Source organism: Manis javanica, chromosome 1 (genome assembly GCF_040802235.1).
Source record: "Manis javanica isolate MJ-LG chromosome 1, MJ_LKY, whole genome shotgun sequence".
Taxonomy (NCBI): domain Eukaryota; kingdom Metazoa; phylum Chordata; class Mammalia; order Pholidota; family Manidae; genus Manis; species Manis javanica.
In genome coordinates, this window is record NC_133156.1 from 123,716,715 (window position 1) to 123,739,293 (window position 22,579).

At 42.2% G+C, this 22,579-nt stretch overlaps 1 protein-coding gene across 5 annotated transcripts in view; it reads left to right on the plus strand.

Annotated features, from left to right (window-relative positions):
* The first annotated feature begins 5,712 nt into the window (after nucleotides 1-5,712).
* The window catches only part of AGXT2 (alanine--glyoxylate aminotransferase 2), a 51,072-nt gene continuing 34,205 nt past the window's right edge, over nucleotides 5,713-22,579 (plus strand). For 4 of the 5 annotated variants that reach the window (XM_073237295.1, XM_073237300.1, XM_017674215.2 and 1 more), the window contains exons 1-6: nucleotides 5,713-5,868; nucleotides 14,560-14,645; nucleotides 15,589-15,773; nucleotides 18,895-19,018; nucleotides 20,277-20,371; nucleotides 22,091-22,184. In XM_073237295.1, coding sequence (XP_073093396.1) covers nucleotides 5,781-5,868; nucleotides 14,560-14,645; nucleotides 15,589-15,773; nucleotides 18,895-19,018; nucleotides 20,277-20,371; nucleotides 22,091-22,184 — 672 coding nt within the window. In that variant the 5' untranslated portion in view covers nucleotides 5,713-5,780. Of the gene's footprint in view, nucleotides 5,869-14,559; nucleotides 14,646-14,705; nucleotides 14,776-15,588; nucleotides 15,774-18,894; nucleotides 19,019-20,276; nucleotides 20,372-22,090; nucleotides 22,185-22,579 lie in introns of all 5 variants that reach the window. The other variant, XM_073237302.1, reaches the window with a different exon arrangement.

Genomic DNA, 22,579 nt, shown 5'->3' on the forward strand with positions numbered 1-22,579 from the left:
AGTTGTACCAATGTACACCCCAATCAGCAGTGTAGGAGTTTCCATTCCCTCTTTAATCTTGATGAATCTTAATGAATTTTACTTGCTTATGATGCATTTTATATACTTTGCTGCATTCAATTTGCTCAAAGTTTATTTAAGATTTTTGCACTTATGAGATTCATCTCTTTTGCTGCTTGAGACATAATTTTCTGAACTGATTTATAAGTTAAAACCTTCTTCTAGAATTACAGAAATTCCTCTTTCTCTTATAAGTCTATTGATTTTTTGCTTTGTATATTTTGGGGCTATACTATTAGGTGTATATAAATTTAAATACTCAATCTTCCTAATAAATTACCTCTTTGTTGTTAAATATGATCCCTTTTATCCTTAATGATTCTCTTTGTCTTAAAAATTCTTTTTCAATTTTTCTGATACTAATGCTGCTACAGTAACTTTCTTTCTAGTGGTAATTATTTGGTGAATCTCTTTATTCCACTACTTTCAGTTGTTCTATGTTACTATCTTTTAAGAGTGTCTCAGAAACAGTAGAAAGCTAAATTCTATTTCCTCATCCTATTTGAGATTTTTTTCCTTTATGTGGTAAATCAGTTCCCTTTTTTCCCTTCTGAAGTGCCCTTCCTTCATTTTTCTTTTGTGATTGAATCTATTTACAATTTAAATCAGCCAGTCTTGTAATAATCATTATAGGAACAGGATATAATTAAAGGTCATAATCAGATTATTTGCCATATCTGAGGGCCTAAATTTAAGGGTATCTCTTCTCCCACACAGGAACAACCCCGGTCACAGTGAGCCAAATTCTAATGAACCTCATCCTGCTGTGATTGGAAGGAACTGTGGTTTGGCTGTGAAGTTGAAGGGAGTGAACAACTGGAGAAGTCCAACTGCTAAGGGGCTTCTGCACAAAAATATCTGTGCCATGCTCTACCAAAAAGAGATGAATGTGGATGTTCAAAACCCTCCTTTTAAACGCAAATCTTCCTCAGTTATCTGGTAGTCATTGACCATATCCATTATTAAACAACGCTTGATATATCTGAGCCACATCTCTAATATAGTTATTTCCTTCTAACATACCTGCCATCTCTCCACCTCTGTCTGAGCACCCTGAACATGCTCTTTCCTAATCCATCCACTGTGAAATGGAATACCTATAATATGAGGTTTCATTTCAGATGTTCTCTGAAATCCTTTCAAACATTTCCCTTTCCTTCAACTCCATGACTCCTAAATGAGTTAAGAAAAGGAAATTTTCACTTTTGAAAGGCTGTTATTTATCCTCAGTAACTCTTATGGACCCTGCTCTGTTACTGGCAGAAGGACTCGGGTCAAAAAGCAAAGTTCATTCAGGGGTTACCTGATCAATTATTAGTGAACCTGTGTGCAAAAAACTCCCCTGTAATTATTAACATGACAACAGAATTTTCATGTTTCCTCCTTTGCCAATTACCTTTTCCAAGGAGAAATTTCAATGTTTCCCTACCTGATGAAATATATTCTGTACCTTCAAAGTAAGTTACTATCTGGGAGATAGATGACCTCTCCAGACTTATGTCTTGTCATGTAAATTGGGATAGTTCCTCTTTTTCCCTGGTCTTATGTAAAATGGAGAAAATTATACCTGATCTAATTTCATAAGAAGGAAAAAAAAGCATAGCAGATGACTCTTAAAGTCCTTTATAACCAAGAGTCAGAGTCTTTTTAATAGTAATTTTACCTGTGAACTTATGGTAAGATCTTGGATTGTTGTTTCAAGTGACTCCTAGACTGAGGATAAAGATCTGGAGGGAATCTAAGCTTCCTCCTCATCCCAGTTTTCAGATTCAGTGGATATAATTGTAATTCTGAACAGGTCAAAAGACCCAACATCTTAGAAAACAATTCTGTGCAATGTTAAGTGAATTGTAAATTGATGCCACCTTACTGGAGTGCATTCTAAACATACATACATTTTGATCTAGAAATCCCTCTTCAAGTATTGATCCAGAGAAAAATATATTTAGTCCAGCGCACAAAATTCTATGTCCTAAAATGCTGGAGAATATATAGCTATCCATTAAGAGGGACTTAACAAATAAAATATATGGAGACTTCTAGTTTCAGCTCCAACATAGCTTGGAAGTTGTCACTTCCATCCTTTCAAAGAGAACCTGGACAAACGAAAAATCTGAAACTGAAAAACTGAAAATGACTTTTCTTGAACACATCAGAGAAGTGAGGTTGCAGAGTGAACTATCACTTTGAAATCTAGAGCAAAGCCTAAAAGTCACAGCTAAGACCTTCTTAATCTGGAGCAGAAGTCACCAGAGTCATAGCTGGTAGAATACTTACAAAGTAATTTTGAGAAATTGCTAGAGTCTGAGTATGACTGACATGAGAATGAGAAACTCCCTGGTTGCCAGAATCTTAGAAGGACCCCAAACTTTTATAGGCCTTACCTAAGGAACACCACCAGCCTGTCATGGCAAAGTTGCCCTCATTGTTCTGGCTGGGGAAGGAGAAGAGTAACTACTGTGAAATATGGTTAAGAGACTTCACCTGGACAAAGATCTGTTCTCCAGGGGAGATGAGTTGTCCACAGTCCTCTTTCAGCAGGTGAAGAGCATTTCTCCCATTCCACCTTCCTCTATGCTTCCTACTCTACCTAAGGGGTGGGGCTAAAGAACATAGTCAAAAAGGGTAAGGACTTCAATGAAATAGATTGGGAAAACTGAAGCCAGGAAAGGGAGTCAAAGGCAGAATTTTTTTTTTAATTTATACTACTGGAGATTCACTTGTGAAGGGCACGTCCAGAGACACAGGCCCACTGAAAGGCTGAGATCTAATCATAAGTCTTTGGGGCTGCAATATAATAACAGTAATTTACATCTGAAACACCTGCCAGACCCTGACTCTGTTTAAGGAGAGGTTCTTAGGGAAGCCCTCAGATACCAGGGAATACAAAACAAGGATACTAGTGGAAATTGAACCCTCTGACACCTACAGCTACAGCAAACATTAAACACATCCCAACTCCTAACTGGATTAACATAAAACCTCACTTTAAAGGCTTATTTACCTCAGATCCCATTGTCCAATGCATCATGTCCTGTTTTTATCAAATAGTTGCAAGTGATGTTAAAGTGAAAGAAGAAAAATACAGTCTGAAGCAACAAAGCATCAGAACCAGATTCAGTTATAACCTAAACATTGGATTTATCACACAATTTAATATAACTATGATTAATATGTCAAGGGTTCTAATGGAATATAGGTAGATATTATGTAATACCAAATGGGTAATGGAAGCAGAGAGATAGAAGCTCTAAGAATCAGAAGAATTCTAGAAATCAAAAGACTATAACAGAAATTGAAGAATGTCTTTGTGTTGGACTCATCAGTCGACTGGACCAGCTGAGGAAAGAATCAGTGAGCTTGAAGATAGGGAGTAAAAACTCCTTAGCTTAAAAGCAATGGGAAAAAGTGGGAGCAAATAACAGAAGCTCCAAGAACTGTGGAATAATTTCAAAAGCTGTAATACATTTGACTGAAATACCAGGAGAAGAAAGGACAGAAAGAAATATTAAATTAATAACAGCCAAGAATTTTCCAAAATGAAATAAAATATATCAAGGAAGATTATGAAAGAATTAAGAATGATGACTCAGACCTATGTATTTTTTGCATGAAAAGCTGTATTACTGACTATAAGCAGATTATAAAACTGCATGTATATATAAACTGGTATACACCATGTAAAAAAGATTTCTGAAAGAATCTTTCCTAATATATAATGGTGAGGTTTGCTGTGATTTTTCACTTTCTTCCTCATGCTTTCCTAGGCTTGAGTTTGTTTCCACAAAAAAAAAGTTTAAAAAGCATATACTGTACTATGGTGATCAGAATAAATGTCCTCCTTTTGAATAAAGAAGATACAGTTTCTCAGTTGGATGTTATTCAGAATGCACTGCTTGGCTTCCCAACCCTAGGCAGCCCTAATGAAGGGGGCCTTCACCACACCAATCTTTAAACTTATAGCCCAAAAAGATTTCCACTCAAAGGAGTTTGCAGTCTGTAGTATTCACAAAATAAAAATTCATCACAGCCCAGTGGAGTTGAAGAACTTATGCCAGATCTCAGGAACTCAACATTTTCTCACCTCAGTCCAGCACATGACTGGGCACCCCAGGGACACAGGTCTCACTGACACGGGTCACTCACATAGCAGTTGACCAGCCCAGTCACATAAACACTCACACAATACAGCCTCCCAGCAGAATGAACTGGAAGCTGGGAGCCCATGCAAAAGGGACCAATTTAAAATACTTTCTGTGCTTACCAGCTGCCCTTACCTCTTCTGGGCACTTGGGGAAAAATGTTGTTTTCCAGACTTGGTGGAGGTTGTGACCAAGACAATCATCCCCCCTGCAGGGTGATACAAGATGTCCACCTTGTATGGTGTTCATCCACCCCCACCCCTATTGGAGGAGGTCACCAAGAGGACCTGACCACAGGTTGACCCTCAAGCTGGACCCAGGAAATCGGAGGCTCTTCACCCCCTCCTCTGTCCTTGGAATGTACACACTGCCCACCATTGCCACAGTGGGAGCTACTTCAAGGGCATAGCCTTGAGACAGTAGGTGTTGTTGAGACCATCGGGATGGTGGACATAACTGAACCCAGTTACGGCCTCTATACAAACATTAAAGATTCTGGTGGGTGGGAGCAGAGGTCTACTTGTCTTATGGCCACCCAAGACAAGCCTCATAAGTAAGTTCTGCTGCTCATTAAACCTGCCACCTACCATCTGGAGTGGTCTGCCTCATTCTTTGGTCTCTCCCTGCTCTCCAGGTCCAGGGGCCAGTTTGTGTACCGACACCCCAATACCCTGGTTCCAGCTGCCTTTGTCACCGTCCCCAGTGGGGCACTGCCATGCAGAGGCACAGTGATTGCCACCCTGCAGCCACCAGAAATCTGGAGATATACACACAGCAACCTGGATGGATCTTAAAAACATGGCTCTGAGTGAAAACAGGAAGGTCACATATTTACATACATTAATAATGCACTCACTCCAAATAATACACATTTTACAAGAATGCATACCAACAAAAAGATATGTATTAAATACATATAATAGTTGCCTACGGAGACTAGGAGTGGAGAAGGCAGGAGTAACTAAAGGAAATTTAAGAAATTAAAATATAAGAATAAAGCACCCTGACTTCTCTGCTCTCAACTTCTTGCTCTATTCGCACACCTAAAGGGATGCACGGTTGTCCAGAGTTTTCCCCAGCTAGTGGGTGCCCCTTCCCCATAAGCCCTCCTCCTCTTCCTCTAAGACCCCCAACACCAATTTCTTTCCCCAGTCACTTCATGCACATCCTCTTTCTCTCCCTCTTCTTCTCACACCCCTCTGGTTTCTCAGCCTCTGACCCCTTCAGCCACACCTGGGCCCATTCCCCCTCCGATAGAGACACTCGTGCTGATGCCACACAAAACTAGCAAAACTAGTCCCAAAGACCTTTGTGTTGCCTACCTGCCTTCTGTCTCCCTTCTCTCTCCCTCCCCCCACCCATTGCCTCTTCCCCAGCCCTGTTCTCCTTCACTCCCCTTAAGGCCCTATCCTGGCCCTGAAAGCTCTGGGGCTTCTCCAATCGGAGGCAGCAACCCTCCAAGTTTCCCCTCTGGAGCTCCGCCCCACCCAGTCTAATCTCAAAGTCCGCCCAGTGGCTGAGCAGTGGGAGGCCCTCCTCTGACTGCCTCCACAGGGCTTTGCTTCCCAGCTGGGAGAGATGATTCTAGTCTGCAGACGTTTGCCAAGGGCTTTGAGCCTGGACACCTCCTCTTCTGGGATCCCCAAGATGTGCCCTTCCCTGAACCGTGAGTGGAAACCAGGGGCATGTGGGTCAGCAGAGGGTCAGCCAGAGGGGAAGGGCTGAGCTCTGGAGCTTCTGGAAGATTAGACCTGGATGAGCTCTTAGAGACAGGTCATCTAACCCAGCAGTCATGACTTTGTCAAATCCAGTGTCCCTTTTCATGTCCAATATTTTACAGTGCCCTCTTTTGCTCTGAAATGAAATTCATGGATTAGAAAACTGACTGTGGGGGATTTCCCTAATTACAACCTCCCTAGTGCAAACACCTGTCTGCATACTTATATTCCATAGTGAGACCCTGTGCCTCATAGGCCTCAATCAGGAAGAGGAATCCCTTTTCCACTCCCCACAATTTAAAAATAAAAATGTGATATCTTAGCTATAATATAAACAGATATAAAAGGATGGCAATTCAAAATAAAGGTTTAACTATCATGTTAGGTGCTGAAGGATGACTATAAGCCACAAAGCATTCTCACAAACTCCCACCATGTCCCCAGGAGGAGGTACCATCCCCTCACTTACCAACAAGGAAGCAGAGACTCTGAGAAGTACAGTCATGTACGCAAAGTCACCCAAGAAACCAGGACTAGACTCTGAGTCCAGTTCTCCTCCTCAGACTCTCTTCTCTCTCCAGCAGGAACAGAAAATGCGAGGAGACCCGAGGGAGCATCCATCAGTAGCTTCATGGGCCATAGCCTATGGGCTTGTGATTTTCACGTGTATCTTGTTTCACTATATTGCCCCACTCCCTCACCAATTCCCCTAATGCCAACTCCTGTCTGCACATTTTTATGCCTTAGAAGTCCCAATCAAGTAGGGGAAAGCCTTTTCCGTTCCCCACTATGATCATTTTATTGCTATGTTCTCCTCATCTCTCCCTTTTCTTTATTCTTTCTTCCTCTCCTATCTGCTTTTTATCCTCCTGCCCCAACAATTGCAATTCTTTGAAACTTAATACATGTGTGGTGCTTTAAATGATTATTCCCTTTCATCTTCAACCAAATATTTTAGTGAGTACTATTAACCGATTTCTCAGATAAGGAGACAGAAGAATAATGAATGAATCATTAAGAAATGTGGTCAAAAGCAGAAACATCAAACGACAACCTGGGATTCAAAGCCAGGTCTGCCTGACTCCAAATTCAGAGTGATTCTACCAGAAGTGGTTCCCCAGAGAGACTGAGACAAGTTCCACTGTAACCTCCTGCAGAGCTCTTTATATAATGACTTAGTCAATAATAGCTTATTGCCTACAGGTGTGCAAGCATTGGCCTAACAGTAGGCCAATTACATCATTAAGTAGTTTAGGGTCAGGTGAAGATCTTGGCCATAGGCACTTCCACTTTCCCCACACTCCACCCCTCCAGAATTCTCGGCTCACAACCTACATACCATCAGTCTTCTGCAATGATCCTTGTTCAAGAAAGCTAGAGCATTGTAACAACAAAGCTTACAATAATAATGGTTATTCTCGAGTCCAAGGGGATTGATTGCCACCAAGTGGTCATCCCAGCTGTATTCAAACCAGCCCCAGCTCGTGATTTGCACTTTCCACAAGAAGCCAGTAGCAGTCCTGATAAAGAGCTCCATGCACACCCAGCAAGTTGCAGTTATTGCTAGGGTGTGCCTGATCCACAGAGACGTTAGAGGAGATTAACAACATGCAACAAAAGTTGACATAACCATTGGGCCACATCAGAGGCAGGCTTTCCTTCTAAAGTACTTGGGCCATTTCACCTGCTTCATCCTTTCCTGGGGATGACAGCAGCAAATGGCCTGTCACATGATCACATGATATACTATAACTGTTTTGGTCTGACCACAGGCCCATAAATCTTGCCACAATTCTTGCTTCCAAAGGGTCATGACCAACCAACCAGTTGGTGTGGCACTATGTCAGCAGCCACAGAGTCAGTTCTCAATAAATAGCCCAACTGTCAGTGCAGAAAACTATAGGGGAAGACTCCTGGCTAATCATAAGTCATGCTGCCCACAACTCTACCCATTGGCTGCTCTTCCCCTCCCCATCCTCCATCTTATTGTCTCAGTCTTGGATGGAAAGCTACTGCCCTCCATTACAGGGGCTGCCCATGGCTGGAACCATCTGTATACTGTGCATCTTCGGGTAGAGGGGCTCTTTTCTCCCAATAAAGACTCTCTGCTACTAATGACTCTGAAGCAAATTCTTCCTGCCTTGCACTGGTATATGTCACTGACCCCAGTAAGCACTGGGGCTGGTAGAGAGAGTGCTACACTGCTCTGAATACACACCCCACGTGGCCAGTGTAGGCATCTATGTCACACCACTCCACAGCTTTTGGGTCTAGACTCGTACCCAACCCATGATGGGATAGATGGTTCTAACCTGCATCAGGGCCGTTCCAGTAATGGGCTCTGTAGCCAGCAGCATGGTACACAGCAGCCAATTGTTTCTCTATTAAGGTTTACCATACCTCTGCTCCTTTCCAGAGTTGTAACCAAAGTCCAATAGGTTGGAAAGTTCATTTAAGCCACTGCCAGAGACCCCAGCTATAAACATCTTTGGTCACACGAACATCTAGCTCATAGGCCCTTGATGGGTCTATCACACTCAAGGCCTTCACAGCCTTGACTGCCCATTTTGCAGTGGTAAAAGCAGATGCACATGTCTCATCCCAGTCCCACTTGAAGCCTTTCGTACCAAACAGTATAAGGGCTTCAGAATTTGTGCCAAGTGTGGGATGAACACTTTCTAGTAGCCTAAAAGACCCCAAAACTCCAGCAACAATGCCACAGTTACAGGGATAGGGAAGACCTGGACTTTATCTGTGACTGTCTCTGGGATAACTTTAATCTTACCTGACCAGATGACCCCCAAGAATTTGACTGACAAACCAGGTCCCTGAACCTCGGTGCTGTTCATAGCCCATCCTTTCTCCTTTAGATATTGCAGCAGTCTAGGTGCTGCACCTTCTAGATCTGTAAGAGAATCAGAGGTGAGCATGATATCATGAATCAATACAATGATTCAGTCACACCATTGGTTTCTCCCATGCTGCCAAGTCCAGGGCTATGAGTCCATAAAGGATGGAGGGACTGTGGAGGCATCCCTGTGGAAGTACAGTGAAAGTCCATTGCCATCTTTACTATGTGAAGGCAAACTTTCCCATCTTTCCTGTTCTCCGTCAATAGAAAAGAAGGCATTAGCAAGATCCACAACATAATGATATATGTTCCTAGTTCATGACTGAGGGTAACCATCAGGTCTGCAATAGAGGGGGTGGCACCATGCAGAGAGGGTATGACTTTATTTAATTCTCTGTAATCCACTGTCATATACCAGGAGCCATCTGGCTTTTTTACCAACCATACCAAAGAATTGAAAGAACTATGGGTGGGCTTTATAATACCTACCTTCTCCAATTCCTAGAGGTTTTCTCCAATTTCTTTATGCCCTTCAGGTAATTTGTATTGTTTGGTATTAGTCACCCACTGAGGCACAGGCAAAGCTATCAGTGGGTGTTTAGCATGTCCCCTCAGGACTGCCTTTGCCACATGTATTCTCAGTCTGAACTCACCTGTAGTGGTCTGTGACCATAGGCCTTGCAGGATATCTATACCCAAAATATATTTGGGGATGGGAGAGGTATACACAGTATACTCTTTTGTGGTTAGATAGGTTTGGGGCTTGTTTCACTCTGATAGCCTTATACCCATTTCCATTTATAATAGTGGAGGTTCCAGAAAGCTGCTCAAAGTTGTCATGAATCAGTGAACATGCAGCTCCTGTGTCTACCAGAGCCAGTACACATTGTATGTTCATTGGGGACCAGTTAATTGATACTTCAACATATGGCCTCCAGTACCCCCTGGTCCCTCAAGGTGGATACCTTGACCCTCCCCTCAGTCAAATCATATCCCCCAGTCATCTTCCTGTGCAGGGTCAGGCAAAGTCAGCTTACTCTCCAGCAGGAAGTCTTACAAACACACACCAGAGTTGTGGCTCTGTCTCCAGCCTCTGCTTCTTGGTCCTCAGTGGCCAGAACTGCTGCTCTGGTTTCACTTTTTGCCACAGCTCCAGTAAGATTCTATTTGACTTTCCATTCAATTTCTCTCTGTCTGCTCCTGTCCCTATTAAATCAAATCACATTTGGGTCATCGTAACCTTAATGGGGCCCTTTAAATTCTGCCTCTGAGTAGCAGACCATATTTCCTTACGTGATCTCATCATTTCAGCCTCTCCCAAGTCTGCCACCACATGGGTAACCTCACTTATGGGCTGCCCTAAGTGAGGGGCAAGTATGGCCACTAGGGCCCCAAAGAGGAACATGGGAGCCATTTAAAGCACCACATTTCTCATTCCCCCAGTAAAAGGCTCCTCACCTGGGCCATAATTCTCTGGACTGTAAACAGCATTTTTCATGCCTAACTCCCATAACCCCTGTTGGAGCTAAGCATACATCTGCCATCTAGTGGGGGAGGATGGTAAATCACCCTGATTGGGCCATACAGTGTTAAATGCAGCTATAAACCAATTGAGAAGGGAGTGATTTTCTAGGGTCTGATGTGTGTGTGTATTGTAATCTCTGCCTCAAGGCAGGATGAACTGTCAGGGGAGCTAGCTTTCCCATCTCTGATCCTGACAGAATAATTCTATCCCCCACTATATCCCAAAGACACAGGAGCCAAGCTGGTATCAACTCCACGGGCTTTTGCCAAAACTGAAAACCCAAATCTACCAGCTCAGCGTCAGTTTAGGGGCAAAGTATAGAGTGCTCTATGACCTGGGAAAGGGACTGAACCTCTTCCAAGTGAACCCACAGTTGCTGCATCTTTATTTTCTCATCTACAGCTGGGCAGGCTTTCAATAGAGGAGGGGTTGGTGCCTCTGGCATCACTCATTTGTCCTCCCACAGCTCCTCCATTTCAAGAGCTGACAGCACCTTTCTTGCCACCTCCCAAGTCTCCCCCAGTGCCTCCTCTGCAGCACCTTAAGCTTTCCTACAGTGCTTCACAGCAGTGCCAGCTCAGTCTTCAACAGCTTCCCTACCTTCACCTCAATACATCACAGCTGGCATTCTCATGCTGCTGCTTCATGTACTTCTTGCAGGAGTACATCCTTCTGCTTCATGGCCTTTGCCTCTTCTGCAGTGCCTTGCAGTGCCACTCTCCTTCTGCAAAGAATCTTTTACTTCCTCCACAACACCACGCAGCTCACATTCTCATGCTGTCTCCTCTCCTATCAACATCATTTCATTCTTCAACAAATCCACAGCACTTCACAGCTCACAATCTCATGCTACTATTTCTCATGTCTCTCACAGGAGCACATCCTTCTCTTCTGTAGACTTTTTAATACTGTGAGAAACAGCCAATCCATGGTTTTCACTGCTTTGCAGGCTTCTGATTCTCAAAGGACCTCCTTATTATGCCAAGTGCCACCTCTACTGCCTCAGGTGTCACTTTCACTGCCCCCAAGTCCTGCGGAGGGCCCCAGTCCTCTAGCGGGCAAGCCACCCCAGACCACATGCCCACTGGGGGACATTCAAATGTCTCCCTGTCTATTGGGGCAGCACACTGAAGCACCCATCCCGTGAGGGCAGCCTGTTCCACTCTTTGGTTTACAGTGAATCCTGCCAGCTATGCCAATTGTCTTGCCTGAGTGTTTAAGCCCTGCACAAGTTCACTATGGATTTGGTGAGAGCGAGAAATGACAACAGAATATTCTTGGGGTAAAAGGGTTTATATCTGGCTTTATTCTCATGGCAGTAGGTCAAGGACTAGAATCACATATGCATCTAGCAGTCTGCAGGTCCATAATCCATCTTCATCTCTGCCTCTACCCAGAGCACTGGGCAGATCACTTTATATAGTGATTCAGTCAATAATAGCTCATTGCCACAGGTGTGAAAGCAGTAGCCTAGCAGTAGGCCAATTACATCTTCAAGTGATTTAGGGTCAGGTGAGGTTCCTGGCCATAGGAACTTCCATTTTTCCTACACTAGCCCTCAACCCTATGGGGGTTTAATCTATCCCCACCTCAGCTCTAAAGTGAATAAAATCTTCCTTTCCTGAATCACTGACTAGCCTAAGTATCAAAAGAAACCAAAGTGACAAGTCAATTTTAAGCTACATAATATGCCAGGCAGAACTGAATCACTTTAATGTTCTACTGACTATTTCCATTGTGCATTTTCAAATATTTTATAACTGTTTTTATTTGAAAGAATAAGGAAGTTCTCAATAAATACCTTTCTGTGTTGAAAGTTGGTTGTGGGTGTTAGAAAAATATTTTCCATTACAAAGAGAATTCCCCCTAGAATTTTCAAATGCCCACAAAAATTGATTTCTCTCACCTTGCCAAACATATTTTCATTTTTTGATACTATGATTTTTTGGGGAAAAGAAAGCCAAGTTCAGGTGACCTCTCTGCTGTAGAACTCTGTGGGAATTAAGCACCTGGCAAGTTAAACCCAGTTCCCCACTTGGCACTTAATATACGAGAGTAGTGTTTTCTCCAAATTGAATTAGACCTTAAATGACTTGAGTTGTCCAGGTGAATTGAAGTGGAAATTCAACTCAACTTGAGTTGTCCAGGTTAATTGGATGAAAATCCCTTTGGGTTTACCATCAGGCTTTAAAAGGCAATATCGGACCAGTTAAAATGATAACAAAGAAACCAAAAAAAAAATAAGTAAAAACACCTTTACAGAAATAGACCTGGGATTTGGTCTTATTAACCCACTTCAGTCTGTCTTCACACATACAAACACACATACATACACACAGTCCCTATGCATTCACATGAAAACAGGTCTGTGTAAACATGTATATACACCATTTCCAGGGGCCCAAGAGAAGCTTTATTAATCCTTAACTTTATGTTGTCCTCAAAACATAGGCTATTTTGAATAAGAATGCAGGCAATTATCTAGATATTTGAATTTTAATTTTTTTCTAGCAAGCTAAAAAAACCAAAGAATTTTTGTTTCTTTTTGTCTATTAATTTTTACTATTACTATTATTTTCAAGTTTGGGTTGTTTGGTGAGACAGGAAGTATGAAAGACAATAGATTTTTGAGATGTTATCTAGACTTATTTTGTTTATTGACTAATTCTTTCTCTTACTTGTCTTCCTTCCATTCTCCCTTTGGGCAGGCTTTTATGTATTTCATTTGAAGCCTTCATTCCACCATCATATTCCTGTCAGTTTGGTGAATGAATGAATGGATGTATAAACCTGCCTTGGCTGTTTGAAATTCAGACTTTTTTTTTATCATATCTTTCTTTCCAACTCTCTAGCCTACTTTCGTAATTCCTATAACCTTGGAGTTGAGAGCTCACAGCCTTCTCAATGGGCAACTCCAATTTTACAGGTAGGAAAATGAAACTAAAGGGTGAAAAGAATTTGAGTTCTTAGAAGCACTCAAAATTTTTATTCCATCTCTGAACAGTACTAATGTAGAGCGACACAATGAAAAACTTCAAAAGGTGAAATTCTTAGAAAAATTAAGCTATCCTTTTTTTATCATTTCTATGCACAGATACCCAAAAGCCACTTGCGTTTAAAGTTAAGAGCAAATTAATGACATCAGTGATTATTTAGAGCTTTTAGAAAAGTGAATGAGATCTCTTTGAAAGAAAAAATACTCAGAGCTGTTACTTTCTAGCCTCATTTAAAAACATAGTTGTTCATTATGTTTCTCAGGACTGTGACTTCTTAGCCACACAAGACACCAACATTTCATCCATGGATTCAACCTTCATGCTGAATGAGAGACATCATTTCCAAAGCTCTCTCTACCTGTTATGTTATCTTGATACTGACCTTGAATCTCCAAAATTAGCAGCATTCTTCTCCAAGAGTATTTATAAAGTCTCTAGACATCTCTTCCAGCTCTGATAGCCTTTGATTCCATTATTTCATCCCATTGTATAGACAGGTCAAACTCTGTGTTGGAAAGGGAAGGATGAAGGTGGTCAATGAAATGAGCAAAAGAGTAGTAGGCTGGGAGTCAGGCATGTGGAATTTCATACCTTTTCTGCAGTTAACTCACTTGGTGGCCTTAAACAAATTAATGTACCACTATAGACAGGTTTCCTCCTCTATAAAATGAGTACTTTGACAAACAAAAAAGTATAAGGTCCCTTCTAGCCCAAATATTTAATGATTCCTCTGGCTCAGCTTATCTTTACTTTGGCATGGTCTTATGCTGTCATGGTATTTGTGTTGTGTTTTGGTGAAGGTTTTGTCTTCCAGATCTATTTACTTGTATTTGTTAACATAGTTCATTGCCTAGCACCTATGTCTCCTCATTCCCTACAAAAATAGTCAGCCACCATTCCCTGTGTATAAACAATCCAGAACCAGAAATTGGGGTAAGCACTGGGATTCAGGCACTAGGCAGCTCAAAGTTTAGAAAGCACCTCTATTAACAGAGGCAGTATATCCGAGCCACACACCTCACTGGCCAGGGTTTGGTCAATCAATATTCCCCACTAGATTCAAGAAGAACTCTCTTCTTTCCTCCAGAAAACTCATATTGAGATAACTCCACTTTTAAGTCCCAATGAAAGGCTGATTTAGATGATGTTTTTAAACTAAGAAATAAAATTGCCTAAGGACCTTGATTCAGATAACTATAGGTGATTTTTACCAAACAGGCCTGTGTGATGTTTAGGTGAGGACCGTAACTCACTCCACTTTTAATAGGTGCTTGGTGGACATCTGTAACCAAGCTCAGTCTTCATACAAAGCCCAGAATGCCTCCATGTGACTTCACACCTGAACGATACCAGGTAAGAGTCAGAATTTTAGGAAAACCCAACAGAAAGGGCTAACTTACTACCTTTCTCCAGAAGGACCCACAAATGGCCCTGTCTGCCGCTGAGCCATCCCATCCCCAGATATTCCAGTATTTAAGTCATTGTGAGTATCTGAACCTTCTTTCTCCATTCAATTCTGTATGAATGGTGTACGTATATGTGAGAGAGAGACAGATGCTGAGACAGAGTGACACTGAGAGCACAAGAAAGAGACAATCCATGACACTATATGTTTCTCTGGGATATAGATATAATACACCCAAAAGCATACATCACAAATGTATGCATTTTTTAAAATGTTCCAGTTTTGACTTCTCATATGGGCATGATCTGACCTCCCTGAGTCCTCCACCAAAAATTATAAAGTTATCATTTTGCTCTCAGGCTAATTCTCTCTCTCTCCATCTCTGTCTGCCTCTTTCCCCCCAAACTGTTTCTTCTACATAGTACTCATAGTTAGAAATTGTATAATCAATGGTCAGGAGGGATCTACAAGGAAATGTTTTAGGAGAGAGGTCTGATGATTAAAGACATGGACACCACCAGCACTTCACATTGTTTTTTGATTCCCAAAATAAGAAAAAAATGACTTAGTTACTTTTGACATTTACTTCCAAGGTCTTTTTTTTATTTTTTCACAGCCAAAAGTAATTCAAAGTCAAGGCTTTCCATTGAAAGGTAGAAAATTTCAGCTCCCTTCATGTTTGATCTAGAAAAGAATCAGAGGGCCACATTAATAGTTTCCCCTACATGAAAGGAGGAGCCTTGGGGTCCTGCCTGGGAGACACTGAGCAAATCCACCCACTGTAGAGGTGAGGTGCTGCTACTCTAGGGGGTGACCTGCTATTGATCTTGTAAGAAACATGGGGATAAGGAAAAGGAAGATCTTAAATACTTACATCTTGCCTGTCAACAGTCCCTTGCCTATAACCGTGTCCTGGAGATCCACAAGCAACATCTGTCCCCTAAGCTGGAGGCGTATTTTCCGAAGCCTTTGTTGCTCCACCAGGGTCACATGCAGTGGCTATTTGATTACGAGGGAAACAGATACCTGGATTTCTTTTCTGGAATTGTCACTGTCAGTGTTGGTCACTGCCACCCGTGAGTATCCTTAAAACGCTGGGGTGTTCACTCCAGAGGAATATATGGAAATCAGGTTAGTGATTCAAAACCGTAGTTGGTTAATAACTCTCCGCCCTCAGACATATCCCAGTTTATGGCTCCCATGCTCCCGGCTGCTTCCTGGGTGACACTGAATCTTACCCCTGCACTTTTTATTTTCCTGACAATGCATGGTTTAGTGGTCATCGCGCGTGCTGTGCAGCGTGGCCACGTGGTCGGAGTGCTGCTGTGTGGGGCTTTCTCCTCACTAGTAACAGCTTTCCGAAGAGAGGAAGCCACTGAGGAAAGGCAGAAGGAAGGGAGAGGCAGTTCTCCAAGGACACGGGGTCTGGTGGGGGGGGGTTGATGAGGGGAGGTCACTTCTCACCTACAGACCTTCATCAACTCCAACCAATGGATGAGTAAAGAAAGGATAAGAGAAAGATGTACTCCTCACAGGAAACTTACATTAGAAATGTACAGATCCCTGAATCTTGAGATTCTCTGCTCCTTTGACTCCCCTACCCAAGCCAAATGCCCTCAGTAGTTCCTCTGTGGTCTTCTAGGCTTTAGTGCAGTCATTTCATTCTAATGTCTGTTCTCTCTTGCCTTTAATAATCTGGCTAATAAAACTCACATTAAGTGGGACCAAAATAAAGGAAGTCTAAATAAACCAAATAGGTTGGGCCGTTTGGTCCAGGTAGGGGCAAATGGTCTTCACAAGCAGCTGTCAGGTGGTAAAGAGTGAGTTTTACTCCAGGGTCTAGTCCACATTGTTCCTCCCATAGCCACCTCCTTGCCATTTCTTTCTTCAGTAGATGCTAGTCCCAGGTGAGGTCCTAAGGAGCATGCAAAATAAATTGCAGATGGAAATTTAACATAGGATAAACACATGTGAAAGAAGTAAAGAAAACTGAAGTAGAGAAAAAAATTGAACATTCCCACTGAATCTTCCCAGTCATGTTGGACATTGTACCTGTTAATTGGCCACTCTCACTGACTTTCATGGCCTGTGTGCTTCCCCTGACTGCCTTCTGACCCTGCAGCTTGCCCTCTGACCCCATAACTCTGGGGGTCCAGGACTCTTTCCTTCACTGCCTGCTCTTCTCTCTACGCTCCCTTCATGGGAGTACCGTCTCCCCCATAAAATTGGTCCCACCTCCCTCCCCACTCCTGGTCATTGAATCACTAAATTTTCAGCAGCCTTATCCAACTCCATTTCTTCAGCCTTGGCCCCTCATCAAGCTAAGATACTAACTATAATAAACCCAGAGTGGGCATCAAGATGCTGTGGATAAACTGAAGGTTCCTGTGTCCAGAATTTTCACCTGGCCCCCGTCGGCTAGCTCACTACACATGTGTGGGCAATGCATTGTTATTGACTATATATAAAGAGCCCTGCCCAGTGCTCTAGGTGACAGAGTGGCATGGCTACAAGGCTGCAGGAGAGTAGAGTAGAGGGTGGAGTGGTGGCAGCACCAAGGACAGAGACTGGGACGGCTGTGCGGGCTGAGAGGCCCAGAGGCAGGGACCTGCTTGCTGCACGCAGACTCGCTCTGAGTGGACAGGATTCTAGTGACTGACCTGCTACTGTGGAAATAAAGTTGGGTATAACCCTTTCGCCCCAAGAATGTTCTACTGTCATTTCTTTAGTCACACTGAATCCATCATGAACTTGCCCGGGGCTGAAACCCATTGGCAATGTAGATGCCCACAGCCTCCAGGAAGGGGCCTTCACATACCCACCAAAAGTCAATTTCAGCTGATTTTCCACCATCAGCTGAAATTCAACATTACCAAAACCAAATCCATCATGCCCTCACAATACTGTTTTTATTCACACATTCGTTTACTCAAGGAACACATGTGATCCACCTGCTCTGCTGAACTCCTCCGCTAGAACCTGGGAGGCTAGACACCTGGCTGAATTCCTCTACTAATTCTGTGGTTTCTCCAATGTTACAGGCAAGAATGTTGAAGTCATCTCTGACTCTCCACTACCACCCTCCACTGAAATCTCTCTCCTCCTAGCCTGTCTCAGTGATTCCCACTGACACCAATGTCTGGGGAACTCTTGTCCTCCCACACCTGGAAGGGCCCCGTGCCCCCCTCACTGGCCTCACTTACCAGTCTTCCCCCATCAATCCTACCCTCTCAGATTTATGTTGCTGAACAATGCTTCTGTCAAGTGTCTCTTCTGTCTAAAAGTTTGATACTGCACAATTTTCTGAAGTAAGTTCCATGGAACACTGATCACAGGAGAGGTACATTGGTAAAGGGTCCTGTGAGAAAATAAGTTTGGGAAACACTTCAAACTATTTCTTCTTCCTAGGGAGAAACAGTGCAGATTAGATTATTCTACAACAAAGTCCTACAGCAAAGAAATATGTTTGATCTGGTATTTCTCAAAATTGCTTAAGCACTGAATTGATTTCTTAGGTGTGACAGTTACTAATAACAAAGAGAAATGGTGTGTAACAAACTTTAGCCATTGCTGTCTTTTAGATCAAGTTCAAAACACCTTGGCCTGTCCAGGTGTTCCTAGTCAGGTCCCACATACCTATCTACCCTTAGTTCCTACTATCCCTCAACATGAACATTCTGATCGTCCATAAAATGTGATTTCATGTTTGCAAAATGTTCATCGACACTGAGCATTACTAAGGCCCAGATGCTGGAATCTCTTTTGAAGGAAAAAGTGTTAATCCTGTATACATGTGCTTGATGGATCTATAATTTTTTAGAAGAATAAAATGTGAGGACACCCAACCTTAGATTTAGTCATCTCTAGTTTCCAAACTATTTGAAAAGTTGTTAATAAGAAAACCTAGTGAGAAGAAATCCCTCCTAAACTAGGAATGTCTTTTCTAAAATCCCTAAGAAATAATCATTTAGTCTCCTTCTGAAACTTCTCTTGATGAGGAACTCATCATCCTTTGAGGCAACGCATCCCATTGCTGGAGACCCCTGGTGGGTAGAGAAGTTCTTTCTGTGGTACAGATGAAGTCAGCCTCTTGAGCTCCTTGAGAAATAGCTGTATGTTTGGGTTCAGCAGCTGGTGTGTGTTAGGAGGAACATATCAGCGGGCAGTGTGGGTAACTCTGCTTCTCTGTTCAACCAGGAAGGTTAACGCAGCTGCACAAAAGCAGCTTGGCCGCCTGTGGCACACAAGTACCTTCTTCTTCCACCCTCCAATCCATGAGTATGTAGAGAAGCTTGCAGTGCTTCTCCCTGAACCTCTAAAGGTATGATGCTCCCAGCTCAAAGGGTCAGGGGTTCATGATCCCAGAGGAGCTGTCTTAGGAAACAGGGATATGGGCTGGAAATTTGGTCTGTGCATTGAACATCTGCAATGGTGAGTTAATAGCCTTATCAGAAAGCAGTGAAGGAGAAGAAAGGAATTAATGAATTGCCCATGTTCACTTCCTCACCTCCAAGGCTTTGCCTCTCCTTGGTGGTTCTCCTCCCCGCCATCTCTCTGCAGAAATCACATAGCAGGAGTCCCCGCCCTCTCACACTCTCTGTGTTCCTCAAGAGGTCTTCATCTCTTTGCTCCATAGCTCCTCTGCAAAGTCCTTTGCATTTCTTCTTTTACAAAGAGTGGAGCCACTCTTTAATAAAATTAGCATATCATTCAGTTCATTTGGTCTAAGATGCACCTAAATATTTTTGCTAAATGAGATGTGACTGAAATGACTGAATTTTTTAACTGAATTGAGATGTTAACATGTTGGCTGAGATTTGTATTTGGGACCCAATAACTTAATAAATATGTAGGACCTAGAATAGTGCCTAGTACCCAATGTTAGCTATTATTATTAGCTTACAATATTATTTACATGCTTTATTTACTACATATATTATCTGGAAGAGATGAAGGAAGGTGAAATAGCTGCAACCTAAGTTCAGCACAGGCATGTTCATGCAAAAGCAGAAGCCAGGATGTCAACAAAGGCCCAGGCTCATGCCTCCCAGTCCACAAGCCTGGAGGACCCAGAGCCCTTTGGCTCTCTTTCTTTTAGCCAGAATGAGCTGCAGTTTATGTTTGCTTGTTTTCTCAACATTAACACACACTGAAGAGACAAGCTGGGATATCCTCCGGGGCTGCAGGATCAGGGAGCCTGCCCTGTCCCAGGCCTTCAGAATCAGTTGGAATGGTTTAAGTTCAGTGGTCAAAAGACCTCAGATCCACTTGGCCACAGTCACTAGGTACCCTTTAACAAGACTACCCATCTTAGCATTTTGCAGAGCATCAAATAAAGCCAATGCAACTCTGAAATGTTCTTGGGATAATTCTTAGCCATTCTTCATATTTCTAGCACTGAGTTGCTACCCAAAGAAAAACTGTAGGATTAAAATAGTAATTAAATAATGGGACCTCTGTCTGAAAGGAAATCTTCTTGAAAATCAGAGTCTAGCACACAGTCTTTAGTAATTTTGAATTAATTGAGTAATAAGGAAATAAATTAAAATATGAGATCACACATCTTCCTTTCCCTCTAGGTCATTTTCTTGGTGAACAGTGGCTCGGAAGCCAATGACCTAGCCATGACAATGGCCAGAGCACATTCAAATAACACAGATATCATTTCTTTCAGGTAATCACACCTTGGAATATTCAACTTTAATAGCATTGACTTACCCCAATTCTAAATGTGTGTCTTTAAAATATAGCATGGAAGGGGGAAGGGGCTTTCCCAGAGGTATTTTTCTAATTTAGATTTTAGGGCAGGATCAGTCAAATGAATTTATGACTGGATGAACCCATCCAAATTGGCCTGATCTGCGGTAGGGGTCCCTGACTGGGGAGACAAAGAGCTTGGAGTCCCAGTTACAGATCCTCCCGTAAAATTAAAGAGATAGTTACATGACAGTTCCTTAACTTTGCAGGTGTGGTATTGACCACGATATATGCCAAGTGGTCAATGACTGGTCTACACCCATAGAAGCTCATGGCTCTACTATAAGACACTGGGCCCATTTTAGTCTGTGTTTATAATAAAGAGCCATACACTTATTTCATAGTGCCAGCTGCCCCGTTTTTCTCCTTTTACTCTCTTTAAGTTCAGAGGGTACATATTTTTTGCTCCTTCAGGTGACTTTTGAAAATTAATGATTGAATAGGTTAAGTAAAACACCAATCACCATTCTGTATTGCCATATTTCTTTGATAGCAAGTGTTTCCTCATGCTTGTAGCACTGCATGTGCATTTTATATGAAACGTGCAGTATTGGATGTGCTGTGGCATTCAAATCTTGGTGGCTATGTGAATATTAAAAATAATAGAAAACTAAGCATTTTGCTTACAATTGCCTCCCTTGGGTAACTTTATATAGCACATTTAAACAGACTCCTATAATATGGTTTATGTAAAAGACAGGAGTGATTTATAGTAAATTTTACAGAATGAAGAAATAGTTCCATTCGTTCACCTGTCTGGCCTTAATTTCTGTCTAAATTCAAAAGAAGATTTGATTACCACAGCACATCCAATACTACACATTCCATATAAAATGCACATGCAGTGCTAGAAGCATGAGAAAACACTTGCTGTCAAAGAAATATGGCAGTACAGAATAGTGATTGGTGTTCTACCTAAATAAACTGCCCAGGATTGTATGTACAGACAATATTGATCTGTTCAAAGGAGTCATGGTGCTACTAGGGTTCACCACATTATTGTGTCTCCTCTTTCAAGACAGACAACCAGCCTTTTGAGTAGTCTTAATAGTCCTAACTTCTCTTCTAAGGGTGATTTTGATTGGGGAAGTTGTCAAAACTCATCTGAAGCCAAGACTGGTGATTAGGGTGACTTACACTAAACATGACTGTTTCTGGTTCAAAAGAAACAAAACCTGTGTTAGTTATATGCCAGATAAAGTGGTTTATAGGCACTTAAAGAGACATCCCCAAAGATGTTGAGCAACAGCTGCCACCCAGGAACAAACACCTGGCTTCTCAAGGTTACCGCTTTGAACACCAACACTCATTGAGTGGACGCTTTTTGGCTCATTGCTAAAAGACCAGTCTCACTATCTTAGGGCAGGTGCTAAGGTCAGAGTCCTTGGCCAGATGGTTGCCAAAACTCCTTTTGCAATTTCAAATCTATGACACTGGTAGAAAAGATAAATAGATAAATTCACCAAACATGGACTTAGAAGATGTCTTAGAAATCATTGGAGGTGCATGTTAATGGAGTTCTATTTCATCGCCCGAGCCTTCATGGACGTTCACTTTTGTCCTACACAGGATTCCACAGGCCAGCAATCAAAGGAAATGAACTCAGCCCCATCTTCTCCCTGTTTTTCCTCTGCAGAGGAGCTTACCACGGATGCAGTCCATACACACTTGGCCTGACAAACATAGGGCACTTGAAGATGGAGCTTGCCAGTGGGATTGGCTGCCAATCAGTGAGTTTTGATATTTTTGTCTTGTTTCTCTACAGGCTGCTGGGTATGTGAATAATTGATCAGATTTTCCAAGTATTTGGATTAGAAACTAATATAAGCCTGTCATTAATCAGGGGCTTAATTTGCCTTAGTTGAATCAGAGACCATTTGAGGAAATGTTTCATAGACCTTCAGAATCTGAGCAATAATTTTTGAAAGGGACTTTTAAAATGTATTTTGCTTTTACATAAAATCAAATAAGCCATAAATAAATGCATTGAATTAGTTCTCAGAGCCTTGAATGCATAAGATCTCTATGGAGTTATCCTGGTACCCACCTTCTGTTCTCACTTGCTATACCACCTTTTCAGCATTAGAATCAGGTACCTTAATATTTATCAGGTACCATAATTATT